Source organism: Mesoplodon mirus, assembly GCF_964341445.2.
Source record: "Mesoplodon mirus genome assembly, chromosome: X".
Lineage (NCBI taxonomy): Eukaryota > Metazoa > Chordata > Mammalia > Artiodactyla > Ziphiidae > Mesoplodon > Mesoplodon mirus.
Genome location: NC_138981.1, coordinates 102,780,850 through 102,797,407, shown reverse-complemented (window position 1 = coordinate 102,797,407; position 16,558 = coordinate 102,780,850). Strand labels below are relative to the sequence as shown.

At 42.1% G+C, this 16,558-nt stretch overlaps 1 protein-coding gene across 1 annotated transcript; it reads right to left on the bottom strand.

The window, feature by feature from the left end:
* Nucleotides 1-954: 954 nt before the first annotated feature.
* Nucleotides 955-10,969, bottom strand: UBE2A (ubiquitin conjugating enzyme E2 A). The gene is made up of 6 exons (XM_082609040.1): nt 10,737-10,969; nt 10,517-10,597; nt 10,098-10,123; nt 3,924-4,013; nt 2,831-2,919; nt 955-2,477 (listed from the first exon to the last, which is right to left on the bottom strand). The coding sequence occupies exons 1-6, from the start codon at nt 10,778-10,780 to the stop codon at nt 2,349-2,351; spliced, it is 459 nt and encodes a 152-aa protein (XP_082465166.1). The 5' UTR covers nt 10,781-10,969; the 3' UTR covers nt 955-2,348.
* Nucleotides 10,970-16,558: the final 5,589 nt, after the last annotated feature.

Here is a 16,558-nt window from a genome sequence, read left to right as displayed (position 1 = left end):
CCAGTGGTTAAGACTCAGTGCTTTCACTGCCGTGGACCCGGGTTCAGTCCCTGGTTGGGGAACTAAGATCCCACAAGCTGCACAGTGTGGCAAAAACAAACAAAAAAAAACAACAAAAAAAGATAGCCAGCCACAGTAGGATGAAGAAATTTATGTAAAACTAATCTGCCAAATAAAGACCAATTTAATGTCATTCTACTTTGAAGTAGAAATGGACTTAAGAGAAATAAGTGCATTTAAGGATGTTGCTTCTAGGTGAAACTAACCAGTTCATGTGTTCAGTGTAGGATGAGCTCCCTCATGTTGAGGCTCCTTTAAGTGCCATGTCTTAGAGGATGAGTGGGTACATACACCATAAGGACTTAAATTCAATTAGCGCCCACCCCCCCACCCCAAGAAGTGAGTTTCCACAGTCACTATCCTTGTCTCTTTAAAATGAGATAGATTGCTCCTCAGAAGAAAGCAGAGTTTTGTTTAAACAAGGTAACATTGCGGATACCTGTACTCCCAAGCTTTACATGAGACTTAAAATACCATTTTATTATTTAGTTTGTTTTTTAAGCTAGGGCTTTTTTAAGAGGTGGAATGTCAGGATCAACAAGTTAGATCTTGGTCTCTGAGGATGCTAGTAAATCTCCAGGTTAATTCTCCCCCCTTACCACAATTTCATTCCCTTGATTGACTATAATATATGCTGAAGTAACTTTGTTTTACCTAATAGATTTACACTGTTAGCATGTTTAAAAAAATCATTAAACACTTATGACTGAAAAGAAAATACATCCTCTCCAGCAGTATCTACTCTTCTCCCTCTCCCAGAATCTGTATTTTTGCTTTTATCATAATTTTTATTTTAAGGGGGGAAATGAGTAGATATGAGTCCAATAAATTCATACTAAAAGTTCATACTGAGCTAAAATATAATTATACCATGACTACAAAATTTTAAGGTTATTTTTATTTACAAGTTTTGAAAAATGTACATTTTTTACATGGGTTACTTGTGCAAAGTTAAATTCAGAAGAGTGATAAATGCACAAAAGGTGACAATGGAACATCAGACAAAACACTTACAAGCTTTGTCCCACACTGCTACTTAAAGGTACTGTCAATCTAAAAGTATAAATATCCAAAGAAAGATTACAAACATTGACTTTAAGGTTCTTGTAATACTGAAAGGGAGGAAGAAACTAAAGCATGCAGCATTAACAGAGGATTTGAGTGGAAAATAGTTTACCACAGACATGTTCCCTTCCTTGGGTTAACTAAAACTCTAAAAAAAACAATGGAGGATTATAAATTTGTTCATCTAGGGTAGCACTGCTCCTTTAAAAGGATTAAAGGATCTCCAACCTTCCCTAGCTTAAAAACATGACTGTTTCCATTCCTCTGTTCCCACACCTCTTTAAAAAGTGAAAATCCAGAAGACTTCAGTATTCTGAATCTTAGCTCGGGTGTGTCCATTGAACACCTTGCAAGGAGAGGAAGTGTCAGTTACTATGCTGCACTCCCTTGGCTGAGCCCTTTAACATTCTCCTTCCTACCAGTTAAAAACACAATTCATGGGGCTTCCCTGGTGGCGCAGTGGTTGAGAGTCCGCCTGCCAATGCAGGGGACACGGGTTCGTGCCCCGGTCCGGGAAGATCCCACATGCCGCGGAGCGGCTGGGCCTGTGAGCCATGGCCGCTGGGCCTGCGTGTCCAGAGCCTGTGCTCCGCAACGGGAGAGGCCACGACAGTGAGAGGCCCACGTAATGCAAAAAAAACCCCAAAAATAAAAAAAACATAATTCATGTTAGTTAGATATTAGTATCAGAGCCTTTTTAGCTTCCATTGCTCTTTCAAAATGGATGTTTATATGGATTTGTTTCCCTGTTTTCTATAGGCCATATTCCAAAAATTCATTTCTAAATCCAACACAAGTGAAGGACCAGCCAGGGTGAAACGCTTCAGTAATCATTCATTCTGTTAAAAATAACATTCTGGTCATCAAGCTATGCATAAGCACCACTTGTAAAACAATTCATTTTAAAAAGCTTAGTGTAAAGTACAGTAACAATACTGCCATAATTCTGGAAATGAGATACAACAGAAAAGGAATTAATTAAGCATTAGTGACTTTTTGCACGTAACCCAGGTACAGTACATTTGATCTCATAGAGGGTGTTTTCTGATGTTTAAGGAGAGGGTAGAAGGGGTAGGAAAAGCCTGGCAAGGGAAGATGGAAACAGCACAACAGCTATTTTGCTTTTAATAAAGTAAATGTAATGACACTGACGAATAGGAAGGCGACAAACACATCAATATATATTTTTCTTATGACCAGCTGCTTCTTTTCCTGCACCCGGGTCAACAGTCACGCCAGCTCTGTTCTACTATCGCAGAAACACGTTTTTCATACTCCCGCTTGTTCTCCTGGTACAGCTGAGCAGCCTGGCTGTTTGCTGGACTATTGGGATTGGGTTCATCCAAAAGAGACTATAGAGACAATTTGTAAAAAGTCAGTTCCTCAATGCAAATATACATATATATATATATATGTATATGGTTGGCCAAAAACTTTGTTCAGGTTTTTCGTACTATCTTATGCAAAACCTGAACGAACTTTCTGGCCAACCCAATATGTATATTCAACACACTCGAATTGTCCTAGGTAGCAGCTAAATTTGCTCTCTTAGCATAATAATCTACAGTTACATTAACCTGCTAGTAGCTAGGCAAACATATGTTTTCTGGTGGGTTAGGTCTTACCTACTTTTTACTTATGACTTTCAAAAACAATTGCTAATATAAACATATCAAAGGCCATAGTCACATTAAGGAAAATTCACCTGTATGGATGTTAAAATGGAAGACACATCATATGTTGGACTCCAACGGTTCTGAAGAATGTCCAGACATATACTACCATCTGCATAGACTAAGAGCATAGAAGTAGGTTATGTTAAACATAACAAAACCATTAAGGTTTTAATATCATAGTCAAGACAAATACAGTCAAGAATACTTTGCTTTTGAGGTTTAAAAAAGATTACTAAGTTGCTTCTTAGTTACCTTCCTAAAAGAAGTGTCATAATCACTACTAGTGAAACAGGATGATCAGAGAATGTCAAACATAATCAGTATAAAACTGGAAGATACTTAATGCTTGTTATTCTGAAAAGACTGCCCTGTTATCCAGGAAACCATGCACTATTTTTAAGAGGGTTCCTCATCATCGATAGACTTATGGGAAATTCACTCCACTAAATTTTTAAACTTTATCTCCTATCTGAAATAACCAAGATAGCTCAGAGTTCACAAGGTTTCATTTTGGTATGAAGATAAAAATATCTGATACCCTGGAAAATACATTATTAACCTGAATAAAAGGCAACTTGTTCTAGGCTTACTACTAGGAAAAAAAATAAAAGAGCAAAATAGTAAGTTAGAATCACCTGTGGCACTTTTCCAATATACCGTATACCTGGACTCAGCCACAGAATCTGATATTCAGTAGGTCTGGAGTGGGGCCGGGGCATCCGTGGCTTTTAAATGTCCCCCGCTAATTCTGATCTGCATCCAAAGCTGAAAACTATTGCTCTAAATGCTAGTGAAAATAATCACAACACAAAACTACCCCAATCTGGCCTTACATTAAAAGGAAACCTCAAGAACATCCTTATTTTTGTTTAGTAAGTAAATGATAAAATCATCAAAACCAGGAGGCTCTCAGATTCCAAGCAAAGGCAATGTCCCTTCACTGCTTCAGTTCTAGGACCACAGACCAAGACAGCAATAGACCACCATGAACAAGTTCAGCTTTCAGGAAACAGCAAGATGCCTAGACAAATACTCAGGTGCTACAGACAAATAGGAAATGTGGAATACCTCCCAAATAAACAGTGTAGTAGTTTAAAATACTGTATTAAAAGTGATACTTGCCATTCGGATGAAACATCTTAGAGACAAATCTAACCGTAGGTGGCTTATTCGGATATTCTTCAGTGAATTCTATTGTAAGCTTAAAGGTTCCTGTAATTAGAAAAGAAAGGGTTAAGAAAGCCTACTTATCACCTTGTTTGGTAGTACTTTGTTTTTTAATACTACATGACTTCTTTTTTCAAGTATTATATGAAATAACGCAAAGATACAGAGTAGAGAGGAAAGAGACCAGGTAAGAGATACAGCTCCAGGGACTGCCGTAAAAATGGACAGACACTGTAAGAACCGTCACTCAAAGGTGATTTGTTTTTTGTTTTTCCATTATTCTCCCCCAAACTTAAATACAGCCATCTTAAACTCAAAATTGCTGCCTGCAGGATAACTTTAGCCACTGTACATTTTGAAGACATCCTTAAAATGACAAGCAACTAGAGCCAAAACGTGGCATTGCTCCTTGAGAAGACTGAAAGACCTTAATAAAGGCCAATTTTAATCAGCTGTCATCTTAAATGGTGATTTTTAAATGCACTAGAAAGAATGAGAGCACAAAGTTCAAAAACCAATGCTAGAAATACAAATCAATAATCAAATTATTTTTAAAATAGCAGGAAATAAGAAAAGTGTTCACTGGCTCCTCTTCATGTAATAGCAACTCTATAATGAAAACATAATTGAATGTAAGCCAGAAAAAACTTCACAGTCCCTCTTTAAAACCCTTAAGTATGACTCACAAGCTACTTCACTATAAAACCAACTCAATTATTCACACTAATGGTAGGAATTAATGGCAGAAATAATTTAAAAATCATATTAGATTGCATTCATGTCTCTAGTAAATTTCTTTCTAATGACGTTTGTTTACTCTACTATTGAAACAAATTACTTTTCTTGAATATGTGTCAACTAAGGTAGCAGGAGGCCCTAAAGAATACTAAGTTACAGACTTATTTGTAAGAAATGGACAAACTGGATCTCATTCAAGAATTGTTGGGGACTTCCCTGGCGGTCCAGTGTTTAGGGCTCTGCGCTTCTACTGCAGGGGGCACTGGTTCGATCCCTGGCCGGGGAACTAAGATCCCGCATGCCCCACAGTGCGCCCCCGCCCCCCGCCAAAAAAGAATTGTTGGATGTTGTGATTTGGGGAGATTATTTTCTTCAAAATGTTATTTTTAATTGGGTTTAATAAATTCAAGAAAACAATTGGGCAATTGTTTTTTCCTGACTGAAATTTCTTCAAGTAATCTTAAGGAATCAGTTATTATCTAAGGTGATGCACGTTCCACTATATTACTCTGGTCCATTTAATGAATTACTTATTCTAATACAATAGACCACACTTCAGATAGAGTATAATTTGTTACTGGTTCCTTCGAGTTAGCAATTTATTTCCTCCTTGCTTCCATTCCTCCTTTCCACTTAAGAAAAAAAGACTATAGGGCTTCCCTGGTGGCACAGTGGTTGAGTCCGCCCGCCGATGCAGGGGACACGAGTTCGAGCCCTGGTCTGGGAAGATCCCACATGCCGCGGAGCAACTAAGCCCGTGTGCCACAAACTACTGAGCCTGCGCTCTAGAGCCCGCAAGCCACAACTACTGAAGCCCGCGTGCCACAACTGCTACAGAAGCCCACGCACCTAGAGCCCGTGCTCTGCAATGAGAAGCCACCGCAATGAGAAGCCCGCGCACCACAACGAAGAGTAGCCCCCGCTCACCGCAACTAGAGAAAGCCCGTGTGCAGCAACAAAAACCCAACGCAGCCAAATATAAATAAATAAATATATATATACAAATTTAAAAATGCAACATATGGAGACATATTATATTCCCCAACTATCGTTACTTCCTAAACTTGAAAGTCAGACCTGAAGTTACTATGTATTATAACTAAGGACAAAAAGCAAAATATTTTGGAATGGATAAACATGCTATAGTCCATCAGAACGCACTTCACCTTTATCACCACCTGGTCATAACTCTTCCTATTTTTGAGGAAGAAAGCATAGTTCTTTCTTTTCAGTTCTATTGATATTACAATACGCAAGAAAAAGTGGGAATGAGTGTTAGTTCAAAACTCTGAGCTTCCTTATGTATCCCAAGTATAAACACATTTGGCTCAGTGTTGATACCCGCTTAAGTTATAGCTTAGAGATTTATCATCAAGAAATTGCTCTAAAAAACTGCTCTAAAATTGGGCAGATTTAATGGCATGCAGAGCTCCCAGGTACTTTAAATTAAAACCATCATTAAATATGATACCTCAAGGTGGTAAAGTCACACAGAAGGCAGGCGTAAGTGGAAACAGTGGAGTGCAGTGGGGCAGAGCAGAAGCTTTGCAGTCAGTCGGATCTGGGTTCGAATCCTTGCTTTGCTACTTTCTAGTTACGAAACCTTTGGGGAAACTGCTCAACTTGACTGAACCTCAAGTTCCTCATCTGTAAAATAGGGTTCATAATAGTACCTGCTACATAACGTTGTTGTGAGGTTTAAATGAGGGAAAGATGCACAGTGACACAAAGTAAGTGCTTCATAAATATTTTAGTTACCATAATTCTACAGTTTCATATCTCTAGACCCAGCTGAAGGAGGCAAAAACCAAAAATCCAAACTTCACTATCAGTAAGAAAAATACAATTAATGAATTCAAATATTAAATAGTACTTTCTTTCTGACCTACATCAATCACAGTGAAAGCAAGTTGAGTACACACGCTGGTGGCTCACAAAACCCTTGACTTGAGCTTTCTGCCTAATGCTTGCCTAAAAGTTCAGCAAGGTGGTTACCTAGCTACCAAAGAAGTTAATCAAGTCTTTAAGAACAGCTCATTTAATATCTTGAGAAGTGAAACCAATATAATTTATATTCAATGTGAATATAAATTAGGACGTACCTAAATCTTACTCAAAGCACACATTTAAAGGGATATTTCATACTTTTAGCCACCTTAAACAATGAGAACCTCTTTAGTACAACTCTCAATCCAATTTCTGAGATCCAAAACAAATGTTAAGGAAATTTAAAATCTGAGAATTAATACTATGCAATCGAGACGAGCTTGTCCTCTGAAAATTTAGAAGGCTAGGCTTTAAAATAATTGGAAACTTAAGCCTCACCATTCTTGTATACAATCTGTACTGATTTTTTATCTTCCTGAGAAGGTCACAACATTGTAAGGAAAGGATAAATTAATCCATCTATGTATAGGGACCAGGAAAATTATATAAATGAGTTAAATGGCTGGTGTATGGCAATAGGGAATGATATGGTTAAAGTAGAGAGTGTATGTTCTGCCTGTCACAAATTCAATTGCTTGAAAATATTGTATTGGTCAAAGAAAGCACCTCTGTAGGTGTTTTCTGCCATTTAGCCACCAGTTTGTGACCCCTGAGGAGAAAGCAAAGTACACGTACTTAAAAAAATTTTTTTTGATGACTGAAAAAAGTCTGATTTTTAAGATAATACCCAAATACTCTTCATCATAGGATTTATTTACCTTAAGAACACCCCTAGTGGACTTTCATTTTTTTTAAAAAAGACACCAAATTCTTAAGAATACATCTATTATGAAAATCAAGTACTAGGATCTTACTGTGTCTATTAACAATTTTCAGATGATGTGATGGAGAATACATTGTTCCTTAACCTTCGTATTCAGCATGCATACCAAGATATTTTATGAGGAAGTATTTCCCCCTAATGTTTTGTTTGGTAGTGTGAGCTCTTGGGAACATAGTCCTCTTACCTTCAAGTGTGTAAAGTTAAATCAAAATACCTTTAAGAGTTCCTTTTCTTAAAATTTCATCTCTTTAACTAGGGTCTGGCTGTTCCAGAAACCGCCACTACAAATGGTTTACAAGGAAGCAGCGAAAGTAGTTTTGGAGCTGTTGATTTATATAATACATTGGCAACAGCAAAATCAACTATGCCACTTGTCCCTAATTGGGCCTTTCCCTAGCTGTAAATAACAGGTATTTTTAAATGGTCAAAAAATTTCTTGTAAACTTGGTCAGTGTTCTAGACACCTGAGAAAGCATCCATGGATAGCAGACTGCTCAAAAGAATGAATTAGAAAAGGGTACTGTGATTTAGCCTGAGTAATTCCTTTCAGCAATGTCAGGGTGGAGATATACATCATCAAAAAAAGAGCCAGTAATGTCAAGGGGGAAGGTCCAGGTAGATAATGGATTCCACAAGTACCTTTTCAACTCATACCACTTAAAACGAGAGAAGCACCCTTGAAATATTTAAGTTGCCAACCCCAGCAAAGTGGTGTACTATTAATAAAGCTGTGCCCAGCGTAAAGCAGTCTGAGTAAAATCAGGAGGAAAAAAGAAGCCAATGAAAACAAAGCCTGCTGGAGCTAAAGCAAATACACAGCTAATCTGAAAAACTTAAGTATGAAGAACTAGCACCAATCTAGTAGAGGAAAATTAAGCTTAGCTAGCTCTTGCTACAGATCAGGATCAGTTCAAATGATTTACTGCACCAAAGTATCAATAGTATGGCTTGAGGATCACACTCCCCTGCTGTCATTTCTTTTTATTGCAGCGCTGAAGAGCAGTGATATCTACCCAGTGAGTGAAGGTAGAGAGGAAACTACAAGTATTTAGGCTACTGTCTACAGTCTTCTAGGGAAATGTTGAGTGTTTGAGACAAATCATAGAATTGGTTAACATTGACCTACCTCACAACATCTTGTGGTTGGTAGCATCAAAAAGCAAACTGACTTGGCAACATAAGTTTGTACTTAGTAGTTTGCAGAAATGTTTTTGTTCACACCTTCAAACTGAGTTATGTGCATATGTGTGTGCGTATGTGTACAATGTCTCTCAAATGCTGTGACCAAAGGAAGGTAAGTCATTGAGAAAAAAATAACAGAAAGATCTTTTTCTTTTTAAAAATACCTCAAAATATTAAAGATGTCGATTAGTAGTTCAAATACTTTTTTTTTTTTTCAGTATGCGGGCCTCTCACTGTCGTGGCCTCTCCCGTTGCGGAGCACAGGCTCCGGACGCGCAGGCTCAGCGGCCATGGCTCATGGGTCCAGCTGCTCCGCGGCGTGTGGGATCTTCCCGGACCGGGGCACGAACCCGTGTCCCCTGCATCGGCAGGCGGACTCTCAACCACTGCGCCACCAGGGAAGCCCTCAAATACTTTTAATCATCTTTTTAAATGTATTAAGCTTTCAAAAACAATTAACTACACACACACACACACACGTACACACACACACAACTGAGTGCACTAAAACTATATCAATGTTAATTTCCTGGTTGTGCATAGTCATTCAAGATGACTTGTAACCAAAGGGGCGGGGGAGCAGGTGAAGGGTATACAAAGTCTCTCTGTAATATTATTTATTACAACTGCACATGAACCTGTAATTATCTCAAAATAGGAAGCTTTAAAAAAATCCTTAAAAAGCAACTAACATGTGTTTTTAAAGGTCAAACCTAAACCCATTAAAAATCATGTACCTATAAGTACAGGTAGTACCTTGAAGTAGGTTGGACACTGGTCAAGACAGTACATTAAGGCTCCCCTCAACTGTGAAACTGCGTAGAGATTACTGACCATCAAGTCTTGATAAAAGCACATACTGAAAACTCATCTAAAAATCAGAAACATTATGCTCAAACTGGCTATTAAAGGTGCATTAAAGACCATCTTAAAGCAGTGAGGCTGACAGGCACTCAATGCCAGACTGTAGAAACCAGACAATTGCGTGCAAGGGATTCTTGCATCCATTCAACATCCAACAAACACACACTAAGCACCTGCTGAACACAGTTCCCGCCCTTGTGAAGAATTCTGAATCAAATGGTCCCTGGGGTCTCTGAGCCTATCAGCAAGTGGTTGGGTTGACACTTAGTATCTTGATGGGGGGCTGAATTTAGCAGGATCACAGCCCAAACCTCACAGACCCTTAACATCAATGGTATGATGCTCCTTTTACTGCCTTACCCAGATTTTTTTTTTAAGAAGCAATAAAAAAGGTGCAGTTCTAGGCAAGCGGACAATAGCCAGAACAACCTGCCACAGATTGGATTCCACTCAAGCCTTTAGTAGGCAGAGGCTAGGGAGAAGCGGGTTCCTAAGTAGAAGGCTACTTAGGATGACTGGGAACCCTTTCCCCAGATGACCAGGCTCCTGAAAGGTGGGTAAAGAAACTCTCTTACCATCCTCAAACGGGGTCCCTTCAGGCCTGCAACACAGAGAAAAACCAATCAGTTCCCGCTTCGGGGCTCCCCTCTCCCCGATTCATCTGAGGAGATGGCTATTACGAGCCCTGCTCGCTCCACCGCTGGTAAACCACCGCTTCCCGGGTCGCAAAACCACTACCAACAGAGGTCTGGTGCTCAGAAACCCCGGGCAGGCCGCCGCGCCAAAGCGCCACCACTCCCCACCCCGCCCCCCTGAGAACCCCAAATGGCTCCCCTGGCAACGGGAACCGAGCTAATCGAGGCACAGGCTCCGGGGAGGCGCCTAGGCCCAGCCAGCCCCAAACACTCTCCCTCTGCCCCCGCCTCCGCACCGGGCCGGTCCCGGAGGGCACATGCGTCCCTAGCCCTCGCCACCACCCGGAACGCAGACTCACCCAAAAATGACCGCGTTCCAAACCATGATGTTGTTCTCAGATGGAGCCCCGCTGACTCCGGCTGGAGGATCCTCCTGCAACCTTCAAGGAAACAGACAGGGGGCCCGCGATCCAGCACCCGCTCGCGCCGCCGGCCGCCCCGCCGCCCGCCCGGCCCTCCGCCGGCCCCGCCCTGCGCCCCGGCCGCAGCCCCCGGACCCCGGCGTCCCGGGCTGGTTACCTCTTGAAGTCCCTCATGAGGCGCCGCCGAGCCGGGGTGGACATGTCTCTAGCGGGGTCAGGGGTGGGGCATACACCGAGCTCTCGCGTCCCCGCGGGCGGTAAGGCGGCCGAGGAGGTAGTGGAAGCCGAAGGAACCGAGGGGGATGCTCCCAAAGGAACTGCACTGCCTCTCCGAAGTCGAGGGTCTGTCTGGCGCCGGCTGAGCACCACCCCTGAGTAGACGGGGGCTGAACCAACCTAGAAGGAAAGGGCGGGGGTGGAACGCCGATCGCCGGACAGGCCGTACCAAGACGGGGCGGGGGGGGGACGGAAAGTTGCTTAGGTCATTAAACCCGGGCGGGAGGCGGTGGCGGGGGGTGTGGTGAGAGGCGAGCTGCGGGCCGCACTTAATTGCCTGGAAATCACTAGGATCCGGTGGTGGAAGGGGGTGCACCTCTATTTGCCAATTCTAAGACGAACCCTGGGAAGCTTTTTTCTGTTTTCCTTTTTCTTTTCCCTTTCTTTCTTTCTTTCTTTTTTTTTTTTTTTTGAGATCGGATCACTTATTAAAGTGCGCACAGTGGCTGAAGGAGGAGAAGAACGATGGAAGTCCCAATCTCGAGATCTCGAGGTGGGAGTGGGCGGAGCAAAACCGGTTGTCCGAAAGCCGGAAGTCTAGGGGACACACCCCCTGCGGACACGGGAGACTGGGGAGGAGGGTGTGTGACTGCTTAAAATCACTGAAAATTCAAAGAATAAATCGACCTCGACTATGAGGTCGAGGGTCCCTTCTCTATGGAATGTGAGTCCCTTCTCTATGGGATGAATGTGCGGGATTTGGGTCCCAACATTTAGGCCAATGATCACCCCCAAAACAGAATGAAATGGTGTTGTGTGTCCTGGGGGAGGGAATGAGAGCTGGAGGCAAGCAGAATGAGGCTTTAGCTTTGGGCACTCACAATTTGGCTCTGGAACCACATTTCCCCTTGGCAGTTCAACAAGCCAAGTAGCTAATATATGTTCAGAAGAGTCCAAGGTATGAGAATATCCGACTGCAGAGAATTGGAAGAGCAGTGAGTCTGAAGTAAAGTAACGGTAAGATGCACGTGAAAAAGCTGCAGGTTGCAGGGAAGAGTCACAGTTAGTATGTGGACCTGCAAAAGCAATAACAGTTTTAAAGAATATTTTTTAAAAGGTCAACCCAAGGGCTTCCCTCCCTGGTGGCGCAGTGGTTGAGAGGCCGCCTGCCGATGCAGGGGACACGGGTTCGTGCCCCGGTTTGGGAAGATCCCACATGCCGCGGAGCGGCTGGGCCCGTGAGCCATGGCCGCTGAGCCTGCGCGTCCGGAGCCTGTGCTCCGCAGCGGGAGAGGCCACAACAGTGAGAGGCCCGCGTACCACAAAAAAAAAGAAAAAAGAAAAAGTCAACCCCAAATAACATAGAAGGTAGGCAAAATACTCATTTAAGGATTTTTGAAAATATGAGAAAGGTAGGTTTGGGTTAAGTCATGGAGAGTTTTGAATGCCAAGCTAATGGCTTCCTTGGAAGGTGGTTGAGCAGAAAAGTGACATGATCAGAGCTGTGCTCATCAGAGATGGGTCCCAGCACAGCAACTAGGAGACTCTTGAAGTATTCCAGGTGAGAGATATTGAACCAGGCAAAGACAATAAACATGGAGAGGAGGGGATAAATGGAGAGGACCTGCCAACAGATAGAATGTGGGGCAAGAGAGAGGAAGGAGCCAACTATGGCTCAAGTTCTGGGGACTTCCCTGGCTGTCCAGTGGTTAGGGCTCCGCGCTTCCACTGCGGGGGCACAGTTTCGATCCCTGGTCCGAGAACTAAGATCCCACAAGCCCCGCGACGCAGTGCGGTGTGGCACGGCCAAACAAACAAACAATGGCTCAAGTTCTAACCTCCAAGATAATTGGGGGTTTGAAGGTGCCATTACCAGAATTACAGAATAGAGAGGGAGGGGCAGTTTTGGGAGAGGAAATTTGGGGACTTACTGAGTTCATGGGACTAGTGAGACATTCGCGTGAAGATGTCCAGAAGATATCAGATGTGCAGGAAATTGTTTTTAACATGGGAGGCAGGAGGCACTTGACAGTGGTAGTGATTCTAGCTGCTGCTTTACAACAAGTACTCTCATGGCCAAGGATTTATATTAACTTATATTAACTCCCATATTATATTAACTCCCATTAACTCCAACGTATCAGTTAAGGCAAATCTCCCTAATAGCATCACATTATGGCTGTGGTGGGAAGGGGTTACAAAAATAAATTTAAAACCTCCTTTTCCTCTAATCTAGGAGCTTGCAGTCTACTAATACGCACATATGAAATCAACAAAAGCAAGGTCTACGAAAGCAAGTGCGTTAGTTTTCTATTGATGTTTAACAAATTACCACAAGCTGTTAGCCAGCTTCAGTTCCTTGTGGCTGTAAGACTGAAGGCCCCATTTCCTCAGTGGCTGCCAGCTGGGGACCAGTCTCAGCTCCTAGAGGTTACCTGCATACCTTGCCACGTGGCCTACTCCATCTTCAAAGCCAGCAATAGAGAATTTCTCTCCCATCAAATCCCTCTCACACTTTTTTTTAAAAACGTATATATATTTTTTCATCTCACAGTTTGAATCTCTTTCTTCAGGAAGAGCCCAGTTCACTATAAGGCCTTATCTGATTAGGTCAGGCCCACCCCAGATAATCTCCTGATCTTAAAATCATCTGATTTGGGACCTTAATTACATCTACAAAATTGCCTCATAGCAGAACCTAGATTAGTGTTTGACTGAATAGCTGAAAGAAGTGACCAGAAATCTTGAGGAAGGGGGTGGCATCTTAGAATTCTCCCTCCAGAGCAGCAGCAAGATACATAGCAGAAACGTGTGAATCCACAGATGCTGAGGGGCTGTACAGCAAGGGAATCATCAGTCTGGTGGGGTTAGAAGAAGCTTCCTGGAATGGGTCTATTTCAAAGTTGTTTCAGAAGAGATGAAAGCAGGGCTTAGGAGGGAGAAACTCAAGCAGTTTCTATGAGGGCAACAGCACGAGCATGGACATGGAGCTTAACCAGGATCTGGGGATAGTGGGCAGATTAGAGTGGCTAATGCAGACTGATGAGACCTTGGCTTGGAAAAGTGAGGATGACAGAAGTTAATTAAATGCCCTCAAATGCGAGGATGAGGATTTTAGGCTTGATAGGCAGCTTTTGTAGGCGTTTGAGCCCAAGAGAGATGTACTGAAAACATCCTACTGAGAAGCGGCATATAATGTACTGGAGAGGAGGAGAGGGTCTGGGAGGCTCCTGGATATAAGGGACTGGGAATAAATGTCTAAAACTCATTGAAGGCTAGAGATGTGTTTGAGTTTGTTGCAGGCCTGTTTTCTGCAACTCCTTTGCTGTATAGCTAAGGAGTAGCTCTTTGACTACCTAATGAGGAAAAATCAAGAGCGTGAACCAAAGCAGTTTGGGGCACTGGGATGTGGGGAGAGTGTTCCCTGACTGCACAATGGAATTGCTTTGCAGGAACGCTGTGCCCTCACATTCCCCATCAGAAGCAGGGTTGTCATAGCAAGCAGCACACAGAAGATTGTTCTCCAGCACAGGCGATTATAGGGCTGGAATATACTGACTTTAGCAGAGCTGGCCGAGCATTCCTTCCACCCCATTCTCACCTTGACATCTTGAAGAAATACCCTCTTCACAGGCAAGCATCCCCCCTGCCCCCCAAGAACAGGGGTCAAGAAACTAGAGGTCCTTTTCAATTTAAAGAAAAGTGTGTTAGCAATGCAGCTGCAGAGAAGATTAAAAATTCCAAATTGTTCAGAGGCAAGGATCTGAGCATTTTCCTAAAAGGGAGGAAAAATATGGGACTATATGACTAGGGAAATTGTGGAATTTTATTCTTGTTTTCAAAATGCAGAATAGATTGTGATTTTCCTTGACTATTTGGGGTTGGAGAGAGAAACCGAATAAACTATCATTTCCTGCCTTATGAGGCTGGGAGTTTGTATTTCTGTTAGCCAGTGAAGGCAAGGAATTGTATTTTTCTACAGTTCTCACTTCTGTCAATAAAATTCAGTACGAATGACAACCAAGGAACAACAGAAAGTAAAATCAAAAGATTTTTCTTGACTCCAATAATCTTGGAAGACAAGTCAAGAGGATCACCTACAGGAGACAACAGTTGTCACAGTGTGTGTTCTTGGCAGTAAAGGTAGTAGTGTGCTGTCCATTTACAGCCCCTAGAGCACAAGGAGAGAAAGAGATGGAGGGGGAGAGGAGAGAGAAATGGTGAAGCTTAGAGAAATGGGGAAATTAGGGCCATGAACATAGGCTTTCACTACCTGCTGAGCTGCTGAATAGAGGAAAACAAAGGCATGGCTGAATAATGCACCCCTCCTCAAGATCTCCATGTGCTAATCTACATGTCCTAAACCCGTGAACATGTTACCTTACATGGCAAAAGAGACTTTGCAGATGTGATTAAATTTAGAATCTTGAGATACGGAGATTATCCAGGATTAAACAGGTGGCCCTGCTAATAATCACACGGGTCCTTATAAAAGGAAAGGAGGAGTCTGAATTCAGAGAGAAGGCCCTGTGATGATGGCAGTAGAGATTGGAGTGATGCAGCTATCAGCCAAGGAGCCAAGGGTTGCTGGCAGCCTCTAGAAGCTAGAAGAGGCAGAGAATGACTTTTCCACTGGAGCCTCTAGGAGCAATCAGCCTGGCTGACACCTTGGCTTTAGACCAGTGAGATTGATTTTGGACTTCTGATCTCCAGAACCCTAAGATAACAAATTTGAATTTTCTTAAGCCACTGAGTTTGTGGTAGTTTGTTACAGCAGCAAAAGGAAACTAATACAAATGGCTACAGTGTTGCACATGAGAATTCAAACAAACCAGCCACATCCACCAGCAAGCTACAACCGAATCCAGCCTGCCAGCATTCTTCCTATGGCCTGCAAGCTAAGCATGTTTTTCTGTATTTTTAAACAGTTGAAAAATAATCAAAAGAAGAATAGTATTTAATCATATTTCATGACACATGAAGATGATATGAAATTCAAATTTCAATGTCCATAAATAAAGTTTCACTATGGCTGCTTTTGTGCTGCAATAGCAGAGTGGAGTAGCTGTGACAGGAACTGTATGTGGTGCCCTCATCACTTCCCACTGTTGGTCGGTATACTACGAACCACGGTGACACAGTTATATCTCAATAGCATTTTGGGTACCACTTGTATCACTTGTGTTTTGGCATTATTGTTATTTTTTTATTACAAGTGCATACCTAGCAATGTCAAAACCAGAAAATAAAAGTGGATTTTGAATGTTGTGCTTTTAAGGCACAGTGGAGTGTAGATTACTTGGTCATCAATTTAGATGTCAAAACACTGTGTTTATTACACGATGACGCTGTAGCATGGCTAAAAGAATACGATATACATCGACGTTACCAAACTAAGTGCTCATTACAATGTTCCCAGTTCACAGGAAAGCAATGGTTAGAAAAATTAGAAAGTTTAAAATAGAATATCTTACCATAGCAAAATGCTTCACAAAAATTAAAAATGAAAATGAGGTTGCTGCCAAAGTAAGTTTCTGAGTGGCTCATTTGTTAGCCAAGCAAGGAAAGCCATCTACTGATGGTGAGTTAATTAAATCGTGTTTGATTGCAGAAGCCAAAGAAATGTGTCCAGGGAAAATAAACTTTTTAAAGACTATTAGGCTTTCACCAAGAACAGCAGCTCAAAAAGTTGAGGACGTTGGAAGCAACATCAGTAGTCATTTAAAAAACAGGGCAAATTATTTCAAGTGGTTTTCCTTGTCT

Excerpts from the sequence above, each read along its gene's own strand:
- UBE2A (XM_082609040.1), bottom strand. The coding sequence starts at position 10,780 with ATGTCCACCCCGGCTCGGCGGCGCCTCATGAGGGACTTCAAGAG. Across the intron at positions 10,124-10,516 it reads TGGAACGCGGTCATTTTTGG|GCCTGAAGGGACCCCGTTTG; the intron begins GTGAGTCTGCGT and ends TCTGTGTTGCAG. Across the intron at positions 4,014-10,097 it reads AGGGACCCCGTTTGAGGATG|GAACCTTTAAGCTTACAATA; the intron begins GTAAGAGAGTTT and ends TTCTAATTACAG.